This window comes from Calonectris borealis, chromosome 18 (genome assembly GCF_964195595.1).
Source record: "Calonectris borealis chromosome 18, bCalBor7.hap1.2, whole genome shotgun sequence".
NCBI classification, from domain to species: Eukaryota; Metazoa; Chordata; class Aves; order Procellariiformes; family Procellariidae; genus Calonectris; species Calonectris borealis.
In genome coordinates this window covers 8,142,045-8,161,309 of record NC_134329.1, presented here as the reverse complement: position 1 = coordinate 8,161,309, position 19,265 = coordinate 8,142,045, and the positions used below count along the sequence as shown (strand labels likewise).

The 19,265-nt window shown below is 37.2% G+C and overlaps 1 protein-coding gene across 3 annotated transcripts in view; it reads right to left on the bottom strand.

Moving 5' to 3' along the window:
• CLIP1 (CAP-Gly domain containing linker protein 1) overlaps nt 1-19,265 on the bottom strand; it is a 79,793-nt gene that overhangs the window by 14,426 nt on the left and 46,102 nt on the right. The window contains exons 13-24 of one of the 3 annotated variants that reach the window (XM_075167663.1): nt 17,915-18,019; nt 15,507-16,451; nt 14,065-14,181; nt 12,998-13,055; nt 12,682-12,765; nt 11,492-11,648; nt 10,675-10,840; nt 10,367-10,582; nt 7,257-9,542; nt 5,904-6,041; nt 4,061-4,167; nt 832-952 (exon numbers count right to left, since the gene is read on the bottom strand). In XM_075167663.1, coding sequence (XP_075023764.1) covers nt 832-952; nt 4,061-4,167; nt 5,904-6,041; nt 7,257-9,542; nt 10,367-10,582; nt 10,675-10,840; nt 11,492-11,648; nt 12,682-12,765; nt 12,998-13,055; nt 14,065-14,181; nt 15,507-16,451; nt 17,915-18,019 — 4,500 coding nt within the window. The remainder of the gene's footprint in view (nt 1-831; nt 953-4,060; nt 4,168-5,903; nt 6,042-7,256; nt 9,543-10,366; nt 10,583-10,674; nt 10,841-11,491; nt 11,649-12,681; nt 12,766-12,997; nt 13,056-14,064; nt 14,182-15,506; nt 16,452-17,914; nt 18,020-19,265) is intronic. The other 2 variants (XM_075167661.1, XM_075167662.1) reach the window with 2 other exon arrangements.

Below are 19,265 nucleotides of genomic sequence, written 5' to 3'. Positions count from 1 at the left end.
CAATATATAAACCCATGTCTTCTACATTCTTGGTTTTGGACAAGATCTTCTAAAGATGTCTTCTTGGTGTGGCTGTCACTGGAACTGCTCCACAAGAACTAAAACCACTATCTTTAATGGCTGTAAATCTAATCTATCTTTTGGCAAGTACCAGCGTTACAAGCTGTGTAACTAAGCCCATACTTTAAGATTCCAACAGCGTGTTCAAATGTAATAGTAAAAAAAAAAAAAAAAAGTAAAAGTGTTTTTCTCCCCTATAAACTACTACCAGAAAAACATCTTACATTGATTCTAGTCCTCCAGTACCCACCTGGCTGCAGCACTGTTCATGTACATGCACAGTATGAAGTTTACGCAAGCATACACGTGCATAGCGCTTTTTAGAGACAGAGTCCAACCAAGTAGTTTTAAATAGTATTCTGAAATACATCCTAAATACTCTTTTTTTTTTAGTGGGAAGGGAGAGCAGGAGTAAGGAGGAGAATTAAATAGCTAGGTTTCCTTAATACTGGGTAGATGAAGATTTCCACAGTTGTATAACAAAATTACTCCCGACAGAAATAGCAAGAGTCTGTTAATACATTTGGCTGAAGCATATTTAATTTATGCTTATTCCCAAGCCTCCTAAGTATCCTTCTCGGGTTATGCAACCTTCTGTTAGCCTGCAGTTCTAACCTCCCAATGCAGGTGGCTTCCAAATTTATTTTAAAACATTCTCAGAACAACTCATCTTTCGAGCACAAGCATGCAGTGCAACGTCACCCGGGCATCAGCGGAAACAGCACGCACAGCACTTTCACCATACATCAGGGAACGTTCCAGCCACTCTACCTTCTGATGACTTGTGACTTCGTCCCTGCTCCTGCCCAGCTCCTCGGCAAGTTTCACGTTCTCCTCTTGCAAAGCTGCAAGCTGCTGGGACTTCTGAGCTGCTGCCAGCTTCAGCGCTTCGCTGGGAGGACAGAGAGTGCATCGTTACCATAGGAACGGGAGAGGCAAGAAAAAACTGTGGGAGAGAGTCAGCTTCACAGCTTGGAAAAATACATCTAGGTCACGTGTCTAATGGGATCTATAAAAAAGGTGACAATCTATACCTCAGATGCACAGGGATAGGTTTAACCCTGAAAAGCAGTAGCAGCACAAAACTCCTTTTCCTGTAAATGTATCAGATACTCAAAGAAATGGAAGGTAAGTTCAGACTGCTAGTTCTGCATGCTTCCGATGGTTAGCAAAGGCTTGGATTTAGAAATACAGGGTAGGGTTTGATAGGAGTGTTGGCAAGGTTTATAGCCCAGACTTTCTCAGAAGTGAACTTTGTAGCCAGAGGTAAACATGAGAATTGTTTAAATTAAAAAAAAAAAAAGGGGGGCAAAAAAAGGAAAAAAGGCAAAAAAAAAAAGGCAAAAAAAGAAAAATAAAAAAAAAGCTTACAGTTCCACTTATTTAAATACTCCCTGCAAGGTCTGACATCCAAACATACAAGAATGTGCAAGATCACAGGAGGCAAAAGAGGAAAGTATCTAATCTATTCCATTATTTTAACAGATACAAAACTGAAAATGAGACAAAACAAAAGAAAAGCTAAAGAAAAAAATGGATTTTCAGGTTTCATTAGCCTATGTTGCTACTAATGTGTGTGGTTTCTTTAAAGTAAGTTTATTTTCATTGAATTTTTGAAAAAAACATGCCTGCCTGTAACACAAGTGACTAAAACAAGTTTTTATAAGATTTGACAATATCTTTCAAAAAATAAGAGATATGCTTCATTTCATTAAACAGTAATTTTTATGACTGTGTTTTGTTTTCATGAAAAGGCATCTCAGTACTCCTATGTGCCAATATTACACAGAGTTAAACCCTGACTGGAATATTAAAAATACTTTTATGACTGTGGGAGGTAGAAGAACCCGTAAGTCAGAAACTTATTCAAGCACTTCAAAATACAAGGACTCTACGGTCTATTATTGGGCACATTTAAACAAAAGGAAGTCTGATTTACTTTTCGAGTTCAGCATGTAATATGACTAAGATTTTCCAACCATTGCTTCTATCTGGTCTCACCTTGACCGATTTCCAATCCGATCCACCTAGGCTGGATTAAACAGGCTAGCTCACATCACTGAACATCAATTCACATTATCTTGGTACGAATCTACTTGCTGATGCAGGAACGTACCTATTTTTAACCGCGATTGTTTGCTGAACTGCAGTACTAACCAATTCTCTTTTTGCTTTTGGTTTTAAAGCGTAGATTCAGGGCGTTATTGAAAAAGCACACAAAATACTGGGGTCAATTTGTGCAAAATGCTCCCCCGTTAGTGCCAAGGAACTTTAAACTGATAGCTGCAAGTCACTTGACAGTATGCAGTACGAAATGAGTACACAACACCCAGCCGGTATTTCTGCTTTTCTTCATCCTCGTTTTACACGGAAGGCTCTTTTACAAAGGCCACCAATGTCATCCTCCCACCTCCAAAAGGCAGCAGCATGACCCTACCAACAGTCACAGCTCCTCTACTTTTCCCTCTACTCTCCTTTGCACAGTCAAGGGGACTCCCTTCATCAAGTGACCTCTCAAGGATGTTCTCTCTACCCACATCACTGCTGATCAAGAAATGCCTATTACCAAGCAAATTCCTTACTCTAATTAAAACAAGCAACACACAAAATAATTATGACAACAAAAATAAATTAAAAAACAACTAGACAAGCTTCCACTTATCCACAATGTTGCATACCACTAATGATTAGTGACCACATTCAGCAACAGCCTATGACTAAGATTAACCTGGGGGGGGGGGAAACCACCCACAAAGTGATCAGAATCATGAGAACACCTTGCAGTGCTGGAGATTTTCAAGGAAGTATCTTCTATAAATAACTTCTGCTTGACAAATTACAGTCTAATGTAACTTGTCTTTCCATGATACCAGAGTCTGCTAGCACCTTGCTGTTCTAGCGTTAGAGCAACTAGTCTGGAAATAATTGTTTTGCTTTGGCAATCCCCATGAGCACTGAGGCAGGTAGGAATTGCTCATGGAATGAAATCCTGCCTTTCTAAAAAGAGGCTGCTGTCTATACATGTATGCAGGTTTTTAAAAGCAGGCAGTAAAAACTGTCAGTCGTACTGAAACTTAGTATTAATTCTGTGTGCTGAATTCTTTGTGTCCTGTCTTCACCTCAGAGCAGTGGTTAAGAACTGTCACAAAATAACTTACAGAATAACTAATAATAATTAGCTAAAGCTGCTCTTAGTTATCAGTCCAGATTCCAGCTCTCACTCCGTGAGTCACGAAATTCTTCTTGGAGTGCAGGTGGGAACGGAGATTTGTGATTTAATGCATTGCATCTCTGAAAGTTGGGGGACACGCAGCTACTGCAGGGCAGCAATAACTAGGCTGGATTTTTATTCACGGTGGCACATCAAAAGCTTTCATACAATGAGATTCCACAGGTCAAATTACTTTATATCAGATGCTTTGCAGTTAATTTGTTTGTGTACAATGTTACACATCATTAGTTTGTAGTACATAAGAGGTAGTTTCTCAAACGAAGCATCTAAAATAAGCAATTAACTCTAGTTTTACATACTATACATAGCATTTGTATTGTACCAGTAAGAAAATAAATGCAGAATGGGGCAACAGGAATAAACTGGATAAAGCCATCAATGAAAAATAAAAGCAGAACCAGATTTTCTATAAACAAAGCCACTTAAAACTGCTGAATACTCCAGGTGTACTTGTAATTAAATTCAAACAGAATTTCTTTACAATAAAGCTTTTAAAATAATCTAGTGCCCTCAGGTGGCAGAACTCTATACTTCCTCCAACAAACAAATTATTTCAAACAATGCTTAGTGAAGGATTTGCTTCAATATCCTTCAGCAACATTCTGATTTCAAGTTTTATACATGTCAAACTAATATTTAATTTTGATCTAATATCTGCTTTATAAGTGAGGATACCAGAGAGGTACTGAAAGACAATTTTTCAAAAAAATGAAAGGTAAATGTAACTAAAACGGAATGGTTTAGTAGATTTAACATTTAAATACTTACAATTCTTTTTTAAGTTCTTCCACTTTCTTGTTCTCCAGATTTAGAAGTTCTTTTGATTTATTAAGTTCCTCTTCATTTCTCAGGTTGTTTTGTTTAAGCATGTCCAACTTAAAGAAGAAAAAACCTCATTACACTAATGAAACTATACAGTTCTTAGGCGTAGCACTCGGAAAAGATACTCAGCAAAATGGGGGCCTGAGCTGAGCTGTTCCACTTTTTCATCTTTAGTCCTTAAATTAATTCAGTCTGTTTGTACTGAGAAGCATTTGTCTAACAAAAAAAATGTTATGAGACTTTCTGCATTCAAGTTGAGCAGCACAAAGAATTCAAAGTCCATTGAAGAGCAGCTTACAGTAATCTGATGTATATAACCCTGATATAAAAGGTAAAGCTCCAAAGCACCTCCTTTTTAAATGCTATACGACCCAAAGCACTTTTTTTTTTTAAATTCAACGCTTGTTGCTAAGATTAGCTGTTCCCTTGATCTTTATTCCTCTAAGATAACTGATAAAAAGTTCTGCTTTACCATACCTTAATTTCTGAGAACCAGTAGGCTGAATGTTGTGCTTGCAACCATAAGAAATGAAATCCTTTCAGAGATCTTGTTGCATGGGTCAAATTGTTGTGTATCTTTCTACTGAGCTTGCATCTACCACGTAAACACCACAAGCTTGCGAGCCTTATTTGTTCGCATTCAGCAACACATTATATTACATAACAGATAATCTTCAGCCGTTCTCATGGCATTACAGGACCCTGTGGATTTTTTTTTTTTTTAATCCAGAAAGTGAACCCCTGCCATTATTAACGTCAGCGCTTTTAATTCTCGAGTCATCAGATCTCATTGGAAATCATTACTGTTTCAGCACAAGCTGTGGCATTTAGGTTAGCCCAGCTGTTCGCTACCCATTATTACGGGAGCTGCAAGAGAGGAAAGAGCCATCAAAAAGAGGCCATAGGGTGCTCAAGATCTGCAGAAAAGATGCCAGTTCAATGTTAGACTAGATACTCTGGGGTGAAAGAGCGTGAAGAAGGGTAGTGAGGACATTTTTCCCTCCTTCAAACCCTAAAGTATCACCCAGTGGTGGGAGGACATAGACTGAAGACCAGGTCCCTAGAGGAACTGCTGTACATGTTGGACTGTGAAGTTCTTCAGTACCATTGTGCTCATGTCTTGTATAGTGCAGAGCTCAGCAGAATTTGTACCTTGTCAGAGCACAATTCTGATTAACAGAGAAGTGGAGAAAAGAAGAAATGATAACATTACACACGCCAAGATCACAAAGAGGATGTACAGAGCAAGGAGTGCATTATAGGTGAGAAATGGAGCGGTAACTTTGTGGATTAGGAGCACTGTTACTCCGAGCTCTGCAGCACTTCGTCGGAGCGTGGCTGCACCCCATACTTACAAGCAGGGAGCTGAGCACAGAGTGGTCACATCTAAGCAACTTATCCAAAGCTATACAGCAAGACTGATTAAGCCTCAAGTCAAACCCATGTCTCTTGATTCTGTGATCTGCTGTAGCATCCAGAACTCCTATTACATAAGATAATTTTTTTTGTTGCTCCACCAAGATTTAAGGGACATGAACTTACATGCTGTAAAGTATTTGAAACCACATGCAAAATACAAAAGAACATAGGTTATATGGCTATATAAAGCGCCTAGATTTTCCATCAATATGCGCTCATCTAGTAAGTTTTCACAAGCCAATCAAGACTGAATATTGTGGTGAGAAAATGACAGAATCCACTCTTGCCTAAGCTAATTCTCTGTAATTCAATAGTTGTTCCATACAAACTAGGCAAAACTTTTCATATAAAAGCATTTAAATGTGATTACTTCATTCTGCAGCTTCTCATTTGTCTGTCTAGAGTTCTCCAAAGAGGCCAAAGTTTCAATCTTTTCTTTGTGAATGGCATCCTTCTCTTTGGTCACCTTCTCCACAGTCTGGAAAACATCTTCTGCCACTTTGGCAGCCTATATATAAAGGGGAGTGGGGAGGGGTGGGGGGGAAAAAAGTATTACCAAAGGGACCTCTGAAAGCAAAAGGTGAACCACAATACTTTATGCACAGCTCCACGGTTTGCCAGCTGCTTTCCAATTAAATAAGGACTTCAACTGGGAATTTATTTGCATTTTGAAGCTGCATAAAGTAGAAAAATAAATGGACATGAGAAGATTCAATTCCATGCAGAAATAAATCATAACCCCATGCTTGTGTGACCACCAAGGAAGCCCATTTCTTCTTTTTTAATTCCTGGATTTCTAATTACCACCACTGTGATTGCTCTTAGACTTCTAACCACTTTAGACAGTAGTAGTTCAATAGATATTCACTTCCAACAGACTGCTCGGTTTTCAGAAAATGTAGAATTATAAAAATCTGTTAAAAAGTTGAAAAAGAATTAAAAATTAAATAGGAGATCAAGCCAATTATTGCATTATTTCAGTGTTGTTCATTATGCCCTCATAAAAGGAAATACTTCATAAGAATGTTAAAATACCTAGGTAGGCATAATACATTCCTATAGGATATCTTGATTCAAATGATATGTATTCGAAGTGATTTTATGGGCTTCAAGCCACACCAACTGAAATTCAAAATACTTTACAGAATTTGTTGGTGGTGAATACAAAACACTTCTGTGAATAAAAAGAATACCAGAATTGTCAGTGTCTTTAACAGACTGGAAGTCCTATAATGTAAATTTAAATGGTTCTCTTACACTGCTTTTTATCCAATTACATTTACAGGAGCAGTATGTTGTTTTGTATTTCTTGGAGTAACTCAAATTTGTAGTTTGTTGTAATTTAACATAAAATTGCACAAAGATCTAATCTAAAACCTTATCTATTACTACTCTAGCTTTTAAGCTGCAGAGTACTTCAACAGAAGGAGCTGCTCAATTCCTCCTACCAGATTCAGGAAACAAACCTTCCTTTTATTCACAGTTTACATTGTTTTCTTGCAACATTCAGCGACAACATAGGCTTTTATATTTAGAAATATTTTTTAAAAAATATTAAAGCGTCTTTCAGACTCACAGTTACAACTTGAAAAAACCATAATTCCAGCCTGTTTACACCGAGATGAAGTGCTGATTGTGCAATGAAGTGCAGAGAGGAAACCATTGGGTTAGTGCTCAGTATTAGTACAACTGTACTTGATTGTTTAACTATGTGTTTCAATACCTCCATTTTTTGCGCTACTGTTTGGGCCTGGAGAGTCTCAATTTCTTTTAGTTTCAAAGCCAGATTGTTCATCTCCTCCTGCAGCATCTGATTTTTGCCCTGAGAGACCAGCAATTTGCCTGAGAGGTCACTATTAGTTTGTTCTAAAAGTGCTACTTCCTCGTGCAGTTTATAACAAGCCTTGGAGAATTTCTCCTTCTCTTTTAGTATTTCCTCCTTAATGATGACCAGATTCTTCTGTTCAGCAAGCAGGCTCTCATTTTCCTGAAGTAACTGTATTCTCTCCTTCTCCGTCACCTCATGTCTGTGTCGAAGATCATCTAGCCTCTCGGAGACACAGCTGTGCAAGTCCTGGAGCTCTGCTTTTGATTTAGACAAGGAAACAAAGTCACTCTTCAGTCGTTCGATACTGGAAGCGAGCTGCTCTGTCTCTGCACAGAGCATTTCTTTTTCTTTAATTATTTCCGCCAGTTTAGTTTCAGATTTTTCCTTCCCCTGAACTGAAAGTTCTTTCTCAGTCAGCAATTCTTTATTTTTCTCTCTCAGCTCTTCTATCTCCTTCTCTAAGAAGCTGATGTTGCTCTGAAGTTCCATACGTTCCAACAAAAATGATTCCTTGTCCAGTTTTCTAGCTTCCTTTTCTATGGTTAAGTTTTCTTTCACAATCTCAACCTCTCCATTTAATTTCTGACACTTATCTTGCAGTTCAGTCCTCTCTCTGGTCAGCATTTCCCTATCAGAGGAACAGGTCTTGAATGAAGATGACAGGATCTGCTTGGCTTGTGATACAGCAGCCAGTTCATTTTCTAATGTTCTTTTGGCATCCTGGGCCTCTTTCAGAAGGTCTGAAAGGTCACATTTACAGGCTATTAGCTCTTGATTTTCTACAGTCTTCTTACTTAGTTCTTCCTTGAGGGTTTTGATGGAATCTTGGAGCATGGCATTCTCTTGGGCCAGAGCTCTCCTGGTTGAGACATCCAGTTCATATTCTCTCTTCATATCAGAAATTGCATTTGCAGAAGACTTGTTTTCATCAAGAAGCTCCAAGTATTTGTTCTTCAATTCATTCTTCTCTTGAAGAAGAGCTTCATTGTGCATTTCAAATTGCAACGACTTACGAAAAACAGATACCTTTTCTAAGTTCAGTTCATTTATTTTCTCAGTAAAGACTTTCTCAACAAGCACGGCATCTGCTGTGGCTTTAGCAAGCTTTTCAGCAATTGCCTTATTTTCATTTAAAAGTTCCTCCCTTTCAGCCAAAAGTTTTCGTTCTGATGAAGAAAGAGCCTCTTTCTCTTGAAGTAACTGAATACATTCAGAATTGGATATCTCTCTCGAGGCTTTAATTTCCTCAAGCAGACGAGAGAGACTAGCAAGGGAATTCTTCAACTCCATATTGTCTTTCATCGCTTTTTTAAGTTCTTCATGTTCAGCCTCGAGTTCTGTTTGCATCTCTTCCATTCTCACTTTTAATGCTTCGTTTTCACTAACCGTATTGTCTAAACGCACACGTAGCTCTTCTATGCTTTTAAGGAGCATCTCTTTCTTGGACTGCAGATTCTGACTTGTCTGCAACAGACAGTCCATTTCAGTTTTTAAGGCTATATGTGTATTTTTAAGATCGGAGTGTTTACCTAGGGTTGAATCTCTCTCTGCAGTCAGAGTTGATACTTCTTGCAATAGCTCTCTTTGATTTCTGGCCAGGGCCTCACAAGAACTTTCCAGCTTCTGAATAACATCATCTTTATCTTTAACAACTGCATCTTTCTCTTCCAAAAGTTTCTTCTGGTAATGCTCCAGTTCTTCCCGTTCTTTGATATGTTTCTGACATACCACATCCATGGCATCTTTGTTGGCCTGAAGTTCTTTCAACTGTTGCAGCAAGGTTGACTCTGAAGACCGGAGAGCATCATTTTCTTGAGTTATCTCCAGAAGGTCTGCCTGCGCTGCCTCTATTTCAGAGAGTAACTTGCTTTTCTCAGAAATCAGTGCTACCTTTTCTGTGCTTTCCTGCTGGCTTTTGGCCTCAGCTTCTTCCTTCTCTTTTAGGATTTTTTTATTTTCTGAATTAAGTTCTTCATTTATTGTCCAAAGTTCTTCTTGGTCTTGTTGCATTAACGAAATCTTTGATTCCAGTTCTAGAAGTTTTGATAACAAAGAACCTCTCTCTGATTTTAAAGTATTCCCCTCCTGTGCCAGAGTCTCTTTTTCTGCTATCAAACCCCTCATCTTGTCTGACATTAGTTCAATCTCTTTTCTGGCTGATGCTAACACAGAGCATAAGGACTAAAAAAATAAAATTGGGAAGAAGGGAAAACAAAAATGAAGGAGAGCAGACAAATGAGAAATGTGGCTGAAGGACAAACAGAGCTATTATAATTTAAGTTTTAAAAAAGTGTATACACTGACACACAGTCCCTGTGTGAATTCAGCTGTTGAGAGCCACCACTTTTTTTAACTTCCAATTCTCAAATTCACCTTCTATAGCTAATTGTCCTCATGATTCTGTCCAAAACATATTGTCATAACCCGTTTAATGTAAAATACCACATCAGTGGTGTATTTAAAGTTAACTTGTGTGCCAATTTATACACTAAATATTTTGCTAAAGCGTAAAGCAAAGATTATAGCAAGTAACTAATGAGGGATGAAAGCAAGCAGCAATGTCAAAGAAACAGGAGAAAAAAAAAATTACTTACGTCAAGCTACGTACTAAGTAGTTACACATAATATGGGATCACACTACAGAACAAAATTTCAGGTGTGTAACACTTAAATGAAATAGTTCACAACATATTTTATTTAAAATTCATGCATTTAAAAAACAGAGAATAACATTTGGCTCCAACTGATTGTGCTGAGCCAACTATCTATGAACATAAAATGTTAACATCAAAGAACCAGATTTAATGGATTCTTGTGTAATCTAGAGAAGACAACCACTTAGTCGTTTATGCTTCTCTTCCCTAACCCATATTAATCTACCCTGGAAAAGTTCAAAAAAGGAACACTGCAAAAATGAAATTATGAAGCCAGGCAAAAAACAGTGATTCACTGAAACAGAAAGATTTAAACTTTAAATTACTTGCAGAGTAACAAAGTATACATACTTTGGCCTGTTCTGCTTGCTTTTTCAGCTCCTCAGCCCGTGTTTCCAACTCATCGATTTTCTTTTGTGCAATTTTCAGTGCCTCTTCTCCATCCAGCAAGTTCTGCTTAAACCCCTTGATATCTGCGTCATGTTTAGTGATCATCTCAGAAGTTTCTTTTTCATACTTTGCCTGAAGATCCTTATACTGAGTTTGGCTAGTCTCGATTTGCTTTTTCTGATAGAAGATAAAACAATTGGAACACAGTTAAAGAAGCAGCGGTACAATATTCTATATAGTTAGCTACTGCTTTTTAAAGTTCTTCTTACCATGTCTGTTAGTTGATCCTGCATATTTTTCAGTTCTGCTTGATGAATCTTGAGAGTTTCTTGCTGACTCTGTTCAGCTTTCTGTGTTGTCTGCTCCACATTTTTCTGAAGCTGAACAGCCTTTTCATTTGCTTTTGTAAGCTCAAGTTGTATTTGCTCCAACTGCCTAGAAAGACCAAATAAAAGAACATTACTTTTTGCTGACAGCACGACAAGCACAGAGATGAAAGACTCTAAATTATGCTGAAGTTCTATATTCTGTCCAAGCATTTAGAAAGAGATTTAATTATTTAACATATAGAGAAAGTCCTGCTAAATTAAATATACACAAGTGAGACCAAGCACTTGCCCGTGTGCAGAGCAACACAGCTGCCCGTTACATTGCCCCCAGTCTGGGGTTTTGTAAAGGTAAAGAACAACTATTCTACATACAGTTTTTACTTGAAACAAAACACATTTTCTCTTGCTAGTCAAAAATATGACCCAAGTCTTTTATACATCCAAATAAACAAAGCTTATCAGGTAATCAAATAATTACGAAGCACAAACACAAAACAGTCTAGATTATTAAAATGTTCATTTACTCTGGATAATGAGAGGCATGTTACATAAGAATTTTAGAATTATAAATGTTAGATGCTCTTCAAATCACTCTGCGGAGACTGTTTTGATGAATTTATTTTGATAGAATAAGTTCACTTGTCATATCAATGTGACAGGAGCATCTTGTTCAGATACTTACAAAAAGATAAAATGAGAAGCAGGGAGTGCAGGGGTAAAGAATTAATGTGAAAATGTTCTGACAATGATGGAATACCTTTCTTTTAACCGGAGCTCATCATTCATTTTTGTAAGCTGGGCAGAGCTGTCTCCTGAAGACTTCATGATCTCTACAATATCATTTTCAAGTTTGGCTTTAGCCTCAATCAGTTGCTGTTCTCTCTCCTCTCGCTCCTTCAATTTCTTCTCCATCACTGAGCAAGACAAAGGTTAGCAGTCTAGTAAATTTAAGAGAAAGGGTATGCACAGACTAGCTAGAAGATAGTAAAGAACTATAAACAGAGCAATACTGATGCTACAGAGCTTGCAAATGACCCCTTTAAAATTAAAAATTACAATTGTTTGACCTGTAGCAGAAGGTTAAGAACTCTTCAGAAATAATACAAAAGCAACTAGTGAAGAAATCTTTCTTTCAGAAGTGATTCACTTAACTTCAGGCCATGAGAAGTGGATATGAGTTCTACCCATATCGGAGGGTAATCAAGCAATATAATAAGAGAGGTATGCACATCTTACAGGTGAGACAACTCACCAGCTCTTTAGTGGAGCAGCGGAAAACAAACAATGCAAGCAACATGAAGCTACAGCGAAAAAATTACTCATTCCAGGGCAAGTACTGCCACCAAGGGCAAGAGCAGCCCTTGGGATGACTTCTACAGTCCCAACAATGCCTTGAAAGGCTTGCTTACAGGGTACATAATCATTCTTCATTTCTTTCTACATTGATTTTAAATTGAGATGTACAACTGGAAAGATACAGCAAGACTCCCTCCTATGAGATAAGAAGTAGTAGACAACCAGACTGATGTACAGTCTTTTTGATGTCCTTAAAAAGAAAACACTACTTATGGACAAGGCTTCTGTGAATTAACTATCTTATGTTTGTAATGCTTCAGTCTGGTCCCCAAGCCTTTGTCTGGTATCTGACCATTACCACAGCATGATTTTGTTGCAACGTCAAACAAGAATTTAACTATTGATTTGGAATACACTCAGCCAGGAAATCTTCTGCCTTACTGCACTATTTCCTTAACATCACCGTCACCTTGCTGTGTCACTTACACAGTGCCACAAAAGCTGTTTCCTGCTTAGAAGAAAGGCTTTCTTTTGAAGGTATATGCATCTGTGAAAGCATTACATACTACGATGTGGCGAGCTGAGCAGAAGGCATATGAAAGCGCAAAGCTGATGCATTTTTCAAAACATTCCATTTTATTACTTCCTTACCAGTCAAACTAGACTTCAGCTGTTCCAGTTCTGAAGACATGAGTGCAAACTGCTCTTCTTTTTGGTTTAGTTTTTTTATTGTTTCTATGCAAGTAAAATTTTGAAAACAAAGTTAGTAACTACTTAGATGCAGACAATTCCACCTACTTGCAAGGTATATTACTCTTAAGAGAGGCTGCAAGTAATCCTAACCCTTCCATAGCTGCTGTACTGCCAGGTGTAAATTTGAAAGCGCATGGAAAAAACACCCTTTATTTTGCAGCACTTATTTTCTGCAGCTTTTTAAGTTCTTTTTTTAGTTTAGCAGCAGACATACCTTGCATAGTTTGTTGAACGTTTTCTGCTTCGTCAGCTGCACTAGTAAACTTTTCTTTCTGAAAAATTGATAAAAACCTAAGGTAAGGTTTGGTAATAGCAGTATAATTCAACCACTGAATTTATATTAGGTATTTTTCAGGTACAAAATAGAACAGTCTTCACTCCTATCATAAATACATCTAAAGTTTTCGAATTACAGTTTAGCACAGATATTTTCAGCAGCATAAAGCAAGATCTTCCCCTGCCTTAGGTCCCTAAACTTTCAAAATAACTTCTCCATCAGCTAGCGTAACAACAGAACTGCAGCCACAGAGTCCTGTGTAGAAGACGTGATTTCTGGGCTTCTCAACGCAAGAAGCTATCCATGCTGCTCGTAGGCTGCAGAGTGGACATCTGCAACCCTGTGATCAACCTCATACCAGTGTTTTTGAGCTTTACCAGCACAAAGAGATGCTAGACTGTGAAGAAAAGGGAGGATATTGAGGAAGATAAGAAGCAAGACTGTTCCACCAACTTCAACTATTTACTATGGCCACAGAAAGATTTTCTGACAGGGACAGTGAAACCTAAAAGCATGTCTTTTTGTTACTAACTCCGGTGTAGTTTCTCAGGAAAATCCCACCCGATTTACAGAATACTTGCAAATTTAATTAAATTTGCAAAATGAAAAATCAGATGAAAAATGTCTTCAAAAACCATTTGTAAGACGTGTACAGCAGGCATTAATTTGTACAACAGTTATAATAATAAAGGGCCACGTGTTACTTAATGAGTAGTCTAAATTTAAAATACATGCTGCTTTTGATTTGGTTTAATATTTTATCTGAAATCCATAAACAGATTAGTTCTATTCAGACAAAACAACTGATAACACAGAACTTGGGTGAAATGCTCTTTTCATTCTGACATGGATCCTATTAGACATGAACCCTTGCCTTCTTTTCATGAATAAAATAGCTTTGAAAAACCTTGCTCAGTCAGAGCTGATCCTCAGATTTCAATTACACTCTCAGCATGAAAAGCAAAATCCAAAGGATAAAGTCAAAATTTTTGGGTATTACTCACCAAAACTTGAAGTTCCTTTTCCAAACAATCTTTAACTTGATTTACTGCACTCAAGTTTTTCTCAAGGTCAAGAAGCTTTTGCTCTTTGCCCTGCAGTTCTTTGGCCAGATTACTAGCCTAACGAAGATGATGAAATGGAGTAAAATAAAATTACAAACATGAATGAAAAAATAGGAAAACCAAAAGTTGAATCTGAAAGAAATAACTATACTATTAAAATCACTGTAAGATGAAAAATAAAAGAAACTGAAGAGAAAAAAAAGTGTGATGTGTTAACTGAACAAAGCTGATTTCCACTGATGACTACATCACAGTACTAACTGCATCTTGGAATATATTTGAAATCATTAAAATTTAGTTCTCTTGGAATTAATGGCGAAAACATTATTTAATGGCAGACATTTTTGAATACATTCGAAATTTCCAAACAAAGTTAAAGCATCAGTCGAATTAGTAGTTTTGATTCTTTATTGTTTTAACTTTTTTGTCTGATAAACTTAGCATTTATGTTTCAACTGGCTATTCAGACCAATACACACACGGGGTTGTAATTTTTCAAAAGGTTCTGTACCACACCCAGGGGTAGTGCAGAAATCCAAAGTGACCTCAAAAGTAGAGTCAAAGATCCACAGAAATCCAGTATCTTGGAACCACCTGTGAAGGGTTTAGGAAAGCTACTTCCAGTTACTTTCCCACTACTCTTACAATTAAGAGCTCTGTCTTGTCAGGTTATGCATAGATTGGGGATATGGAAGAACCCCTAAAATGAAATGATATCTTAGCATTTTTATTCCTAGCTGCAGTGGCGGAACAACTTTCAAGTACTGAATGCCATGCTATCAACTTTAAAGAGACATTTCAGCCAAACCCAAGAAAAATCTTGGTAAGATGTATCATATTGCAGTCTGTGCTGCAAAAACGCTGTGAAACAGTGCCTAGCAACATCACGTCTTAAATAAAAGTTCCACCAGGATCTTCTTTGCTTTCTTTTGTTTTTAACAGCTTCTTCCATCATCTTGTTTGATAAGAGGCAAGGTAGTGAAGGTACAGAGGAAACATTTCCCCATTGAACCCAAGTCACTTTATCTGAATACCTCTGTCACCAAAGGTTAAAAACTTAAGATGTGTGGATTCTTCTCCCAAAGAAGCCAACAAACTAACTTTTCCGCAACACGAAGCTTTCAGCAGAGGCATGCTGAAGCCTGCAGCAAGGAAGTGCAGAAAGAATTTTTTTCTTTTTCTTAGTGGTGCAGACCAAGCACTAGAAATCTGTTGAGAGACATGACCCAGTTAACACTTTCTCTAAACCTCCTCGGATGGTACTAAGATACGCATTCAATAAAACTATTTTTTTCTGTGATGTATTTGCTATAGCAGATTAGAACTGTACAAATGTAAAATAAAAACAAAGTAAAAATAAAAAGATGGATGTTGATACAAACCTTGCTACTTCCATCAACCTTTTCAGTCTCTAAATTCTGAATTTGTTTCTCAGCTGCCTCAAGCTGCTTGCTAAGTTTCTGGATTTCCAATTTACCTTCAGAATTGGCTTTCTGAAGTGCAGCAAGGTCCAAAAGCTTTTCTTCAGCAGCTTTGATCTGTGGTGTAAGACTATCAATAACTTTGGTTTGTTCATTGTACTTGGCTTGCAGTACCTCTAGCTCCTTTACCTTTAATTCAGCTTCCTGTAATTTGTTTAAAGTGTCTTCCATTTCTACTAGATGCTGATCTTCCACACTTTCCAGTTTGGTCTTCAGGCTTTCCAGGTTTTGCTCTTTCTCCTCTGTGACCGCCAACAGTTTTGCTTTCAGTGATTCAATCTCTTTTAAATGATGAGATTTTTCATTTTCCTGCTTCAGTTTTAAATTCGACATTTCATTTTCATAGTCTAATTTAATCTTCTCAATCTGAGTCTTTAACTCTGCAAATTCTGCTGTCTGAGCTCCTACACCTTTGCTGAAAGAAACTTTTAGCTCTTCCATTGCTTGTTGATGGGAGGCAATTGCAGATTCCAGCTTCGATTTCCACAGCTCTATTACATCTGAATTCTCCTTGTTGGCATGATCAAGCTTAGTTTTCAAGGATTCATTTTCTTTTGCCATTCTCTCATTTGAAGCTGAAAGTGATTTGATCTCTTTCTGCAATGCTTCTTCACTAATTCCAAACTTCTCTTTCAGTGAATTCATCTCATTCTGATGTTCTTTGCTAACTGCTGCCATTCTTTCTTGCAAAGAACTTATTTCTTGTAACAATGAAAGAGAAGTGTCCACATCATCAATGTGTTTACTAGACTCTAATCTCCCTCGAAGCTCAGCTACTTCCTTCACCCGCAATGCTAGATCTCTTTCTAGTTCCATGATGCGAGATTTTTCTGATACCGTGGCCACCTATGATTAATAGCATTTTAAGAAAAGAAGAAAGAATTATAAAAGATATGTTTAATACAAAGACACTTAGGCCTCACTGAAAAGAAACCACCGAGTGTTGCAAACTAACATCAGTGTATTCTTACCAGCATTTTGGATTAGAATACCTTCGAGTCTCATTGTCAACCCCTATTTCTATGGAAATTCTAAAGAAGCCTTAAGTAAAAGCAAATGCTGCTTTTACATGGAAGGCTATGAAACAAGACCAACTGTTGTTTCATTTATGTATAAATTATTGCTTTAAAAAAAGGAAAAACGTCCACCTCTTTGTATTACATGCATATTATATTCTTTCTAAAGGTGGAATTTATTTAAATTCATTTTTCTGAAGTTACCTACAAATAACAACTTGCTAAACAACTTACAAACTACACTTATATAATTATCAATGTTTAACAAAATGTTTCTCAGAACCATTTTAAAGCAGATGGGAAAAGAAAGGAGAATCCTGAGGTCTCTATTTGTTGATATAATTGCTTCCAAATTCATTTCATGCCAGCTGTGAGACCGTCAGAGAAAAATACAAACACATTTTTAGCCTACAAATCCTTTGAAACTCTTTCTATATCCACTCTCTTGTTCTCTCTGAAAAAGTGTCCTCACATTATCTGAGCTTTTCACTGACTGTTGAAGCAGCTTGTGGTATGGAAACGCATGCAAAGCTACCACAGTTATTTCTAATTAGGAATTTACTGTTTCAACCTCCTTATTATACCAACATCCTGAAAAAGATATTACTTACCTGCAATTGCTTTTTAAAAGTACTTATGATAGAGTACATTCTTGGTTTTATAATATTCATCCCTACCTCAACTTGAACTGACATCTGCTGAACTTCTGACTTGGGACAAAGTATGTCCAGCAATATTTTGACAGGCAACAGTATTACTAATGCTACTGGGATATCCATGAAAAGATTATGTCACGGGTGGGAAAAAAGAACTAAAAAGCCACTGCAAACCATGATTTAGCAAAGCAAGTAGTACAACTATTTAAGACCTCAGAAACCAAACCCCAAACACTAAGTTTGTGTTAAAAGCATTGGCACAGTCAATCTTACTTCTTCTGGATTTAATGAACTTCGCTACTTCTAAAAATGAACCACTGAACATTCTTTTATGTCAATTCATAGTCCCATTTGCTACTTTTGACTTGGATTCAAGTATTAATTTTGCAGTTTTAAGATATCTTACCTGAATTCTTCTGAAGAAATGAGTATACATATACAGGCGTACACACACACACAACACTGAAGCTCAAAATTAATGCTAATTCTTAAAGTGTTCCAGCTACATCTACAGCAGGTACTGATCATGGCAGGAGCAAGGATGTGTTTCAGCATGTGTTATACTCAGCAGACTGTGTCATCAGAAATCTTCCACAACACAAATCAGTCTTGTTATTTAAATAGTGAAAACCATTACCCTAGTGTCTTCTAACTCCCTCTGGAGTTTGTCAGCTTTGGTCTTTTCAAAGAGCAGGCTCTGTTCAAGCTCCTTAATGCGGGCATGCTCCAATTTGGTCTGCGTCTGTTAGTAAAAAGGGAAAGGAAGAGAACACAACGGTGCCACCATCACATGCCAGCACAAGAGGAGGGAGCCACATGCAGGCCGTGCTGCCAGAATTTTCTATCAATGATGAGCAGAAAAGATGCAGTGGATAAAATGAACAGGGAAATGCTATGGATGAGAAAGATGGACTGAAAGTGTAAATGGACCGACGTGTAAAAAACCATAAAAAAATGTAAAAAAAAAAAAATCACAAACAAAGAAATATGAACAAAAAAGTTTCATGCAGCCAAGTAGAAGTTATTTATCAGTACATGAAGTTTTCAGCACAAATTAGAATAGTTATGTAAAAAATACATATGTGTATATATATATGAACCTGTTCTAACAGGATGATAAATCCCTTTCCTTGTCATCCCACTACCTTTTTTCTTTAATGCATTGGGCTTATTTTATAAATGATTTAATTATGAACCAGGGGACAAAAATTCACCACTGAAGCTCGTGAGACAAATAAATTTTTTTTTTTTTTTTTTTTTTGGTAATAGTAGCTATATCTCAAGTCTCAGCCATAAAAATCCTTTTTGCTAAGACCTGGGAACATTAAGGTTCATTTGTCACTATGGTATGAATTATTTGAATAGAAATAGAAAAAGAATGGTTGTCTAACTGGAGAACCCTCCTAGTTTTTCCCCCTCCTCCTCTTTCAGGAAGGAAGCAAGCAACAAGTAAAACTCTCCAAAGCCAGGTGAAAAAGTGAATCAGTCTGATTGTTCTATAGTTACTGAAGTCTAAATACATTGAACAAGATGTGGAAGTAAGGAAAAAAAAAAAGTAACATCCTTGTAATTCTAACAGGTTCCTAAAGAGAAGCAGGAAGCAGATGAAACTAAGTGAGCAGGTACCTCTGCCTTTTGCTTACAAAGGGTTAGAATTTTTAGGAAGAACACAGAATAACAGATGTTCTGGCTTGATATCCAGATACTCCCAGAGTAGTTTGAAGAGATGCAGAAGTTTGAGAGATGCAGGTGAAGTCCAGCACTTAGTTCAAATCTGACTTGCACCTCTGAAGTGGGGAAAAGGGGAGGGGAGGGGGTAAAAAGAAAGAAAAAAGAAATATAAAGAGGTAAGAACCAGGTGCCATGCTTATTTCTGAAGTGCTGAGATTTGAGTATTGTGTCAATCTTGACAGGTCACTGTTAATTTAAATTTACTAAACAATCCAAATTAAAAGGATTATGAAAGTCTGTTATTGCTTCACAGCATC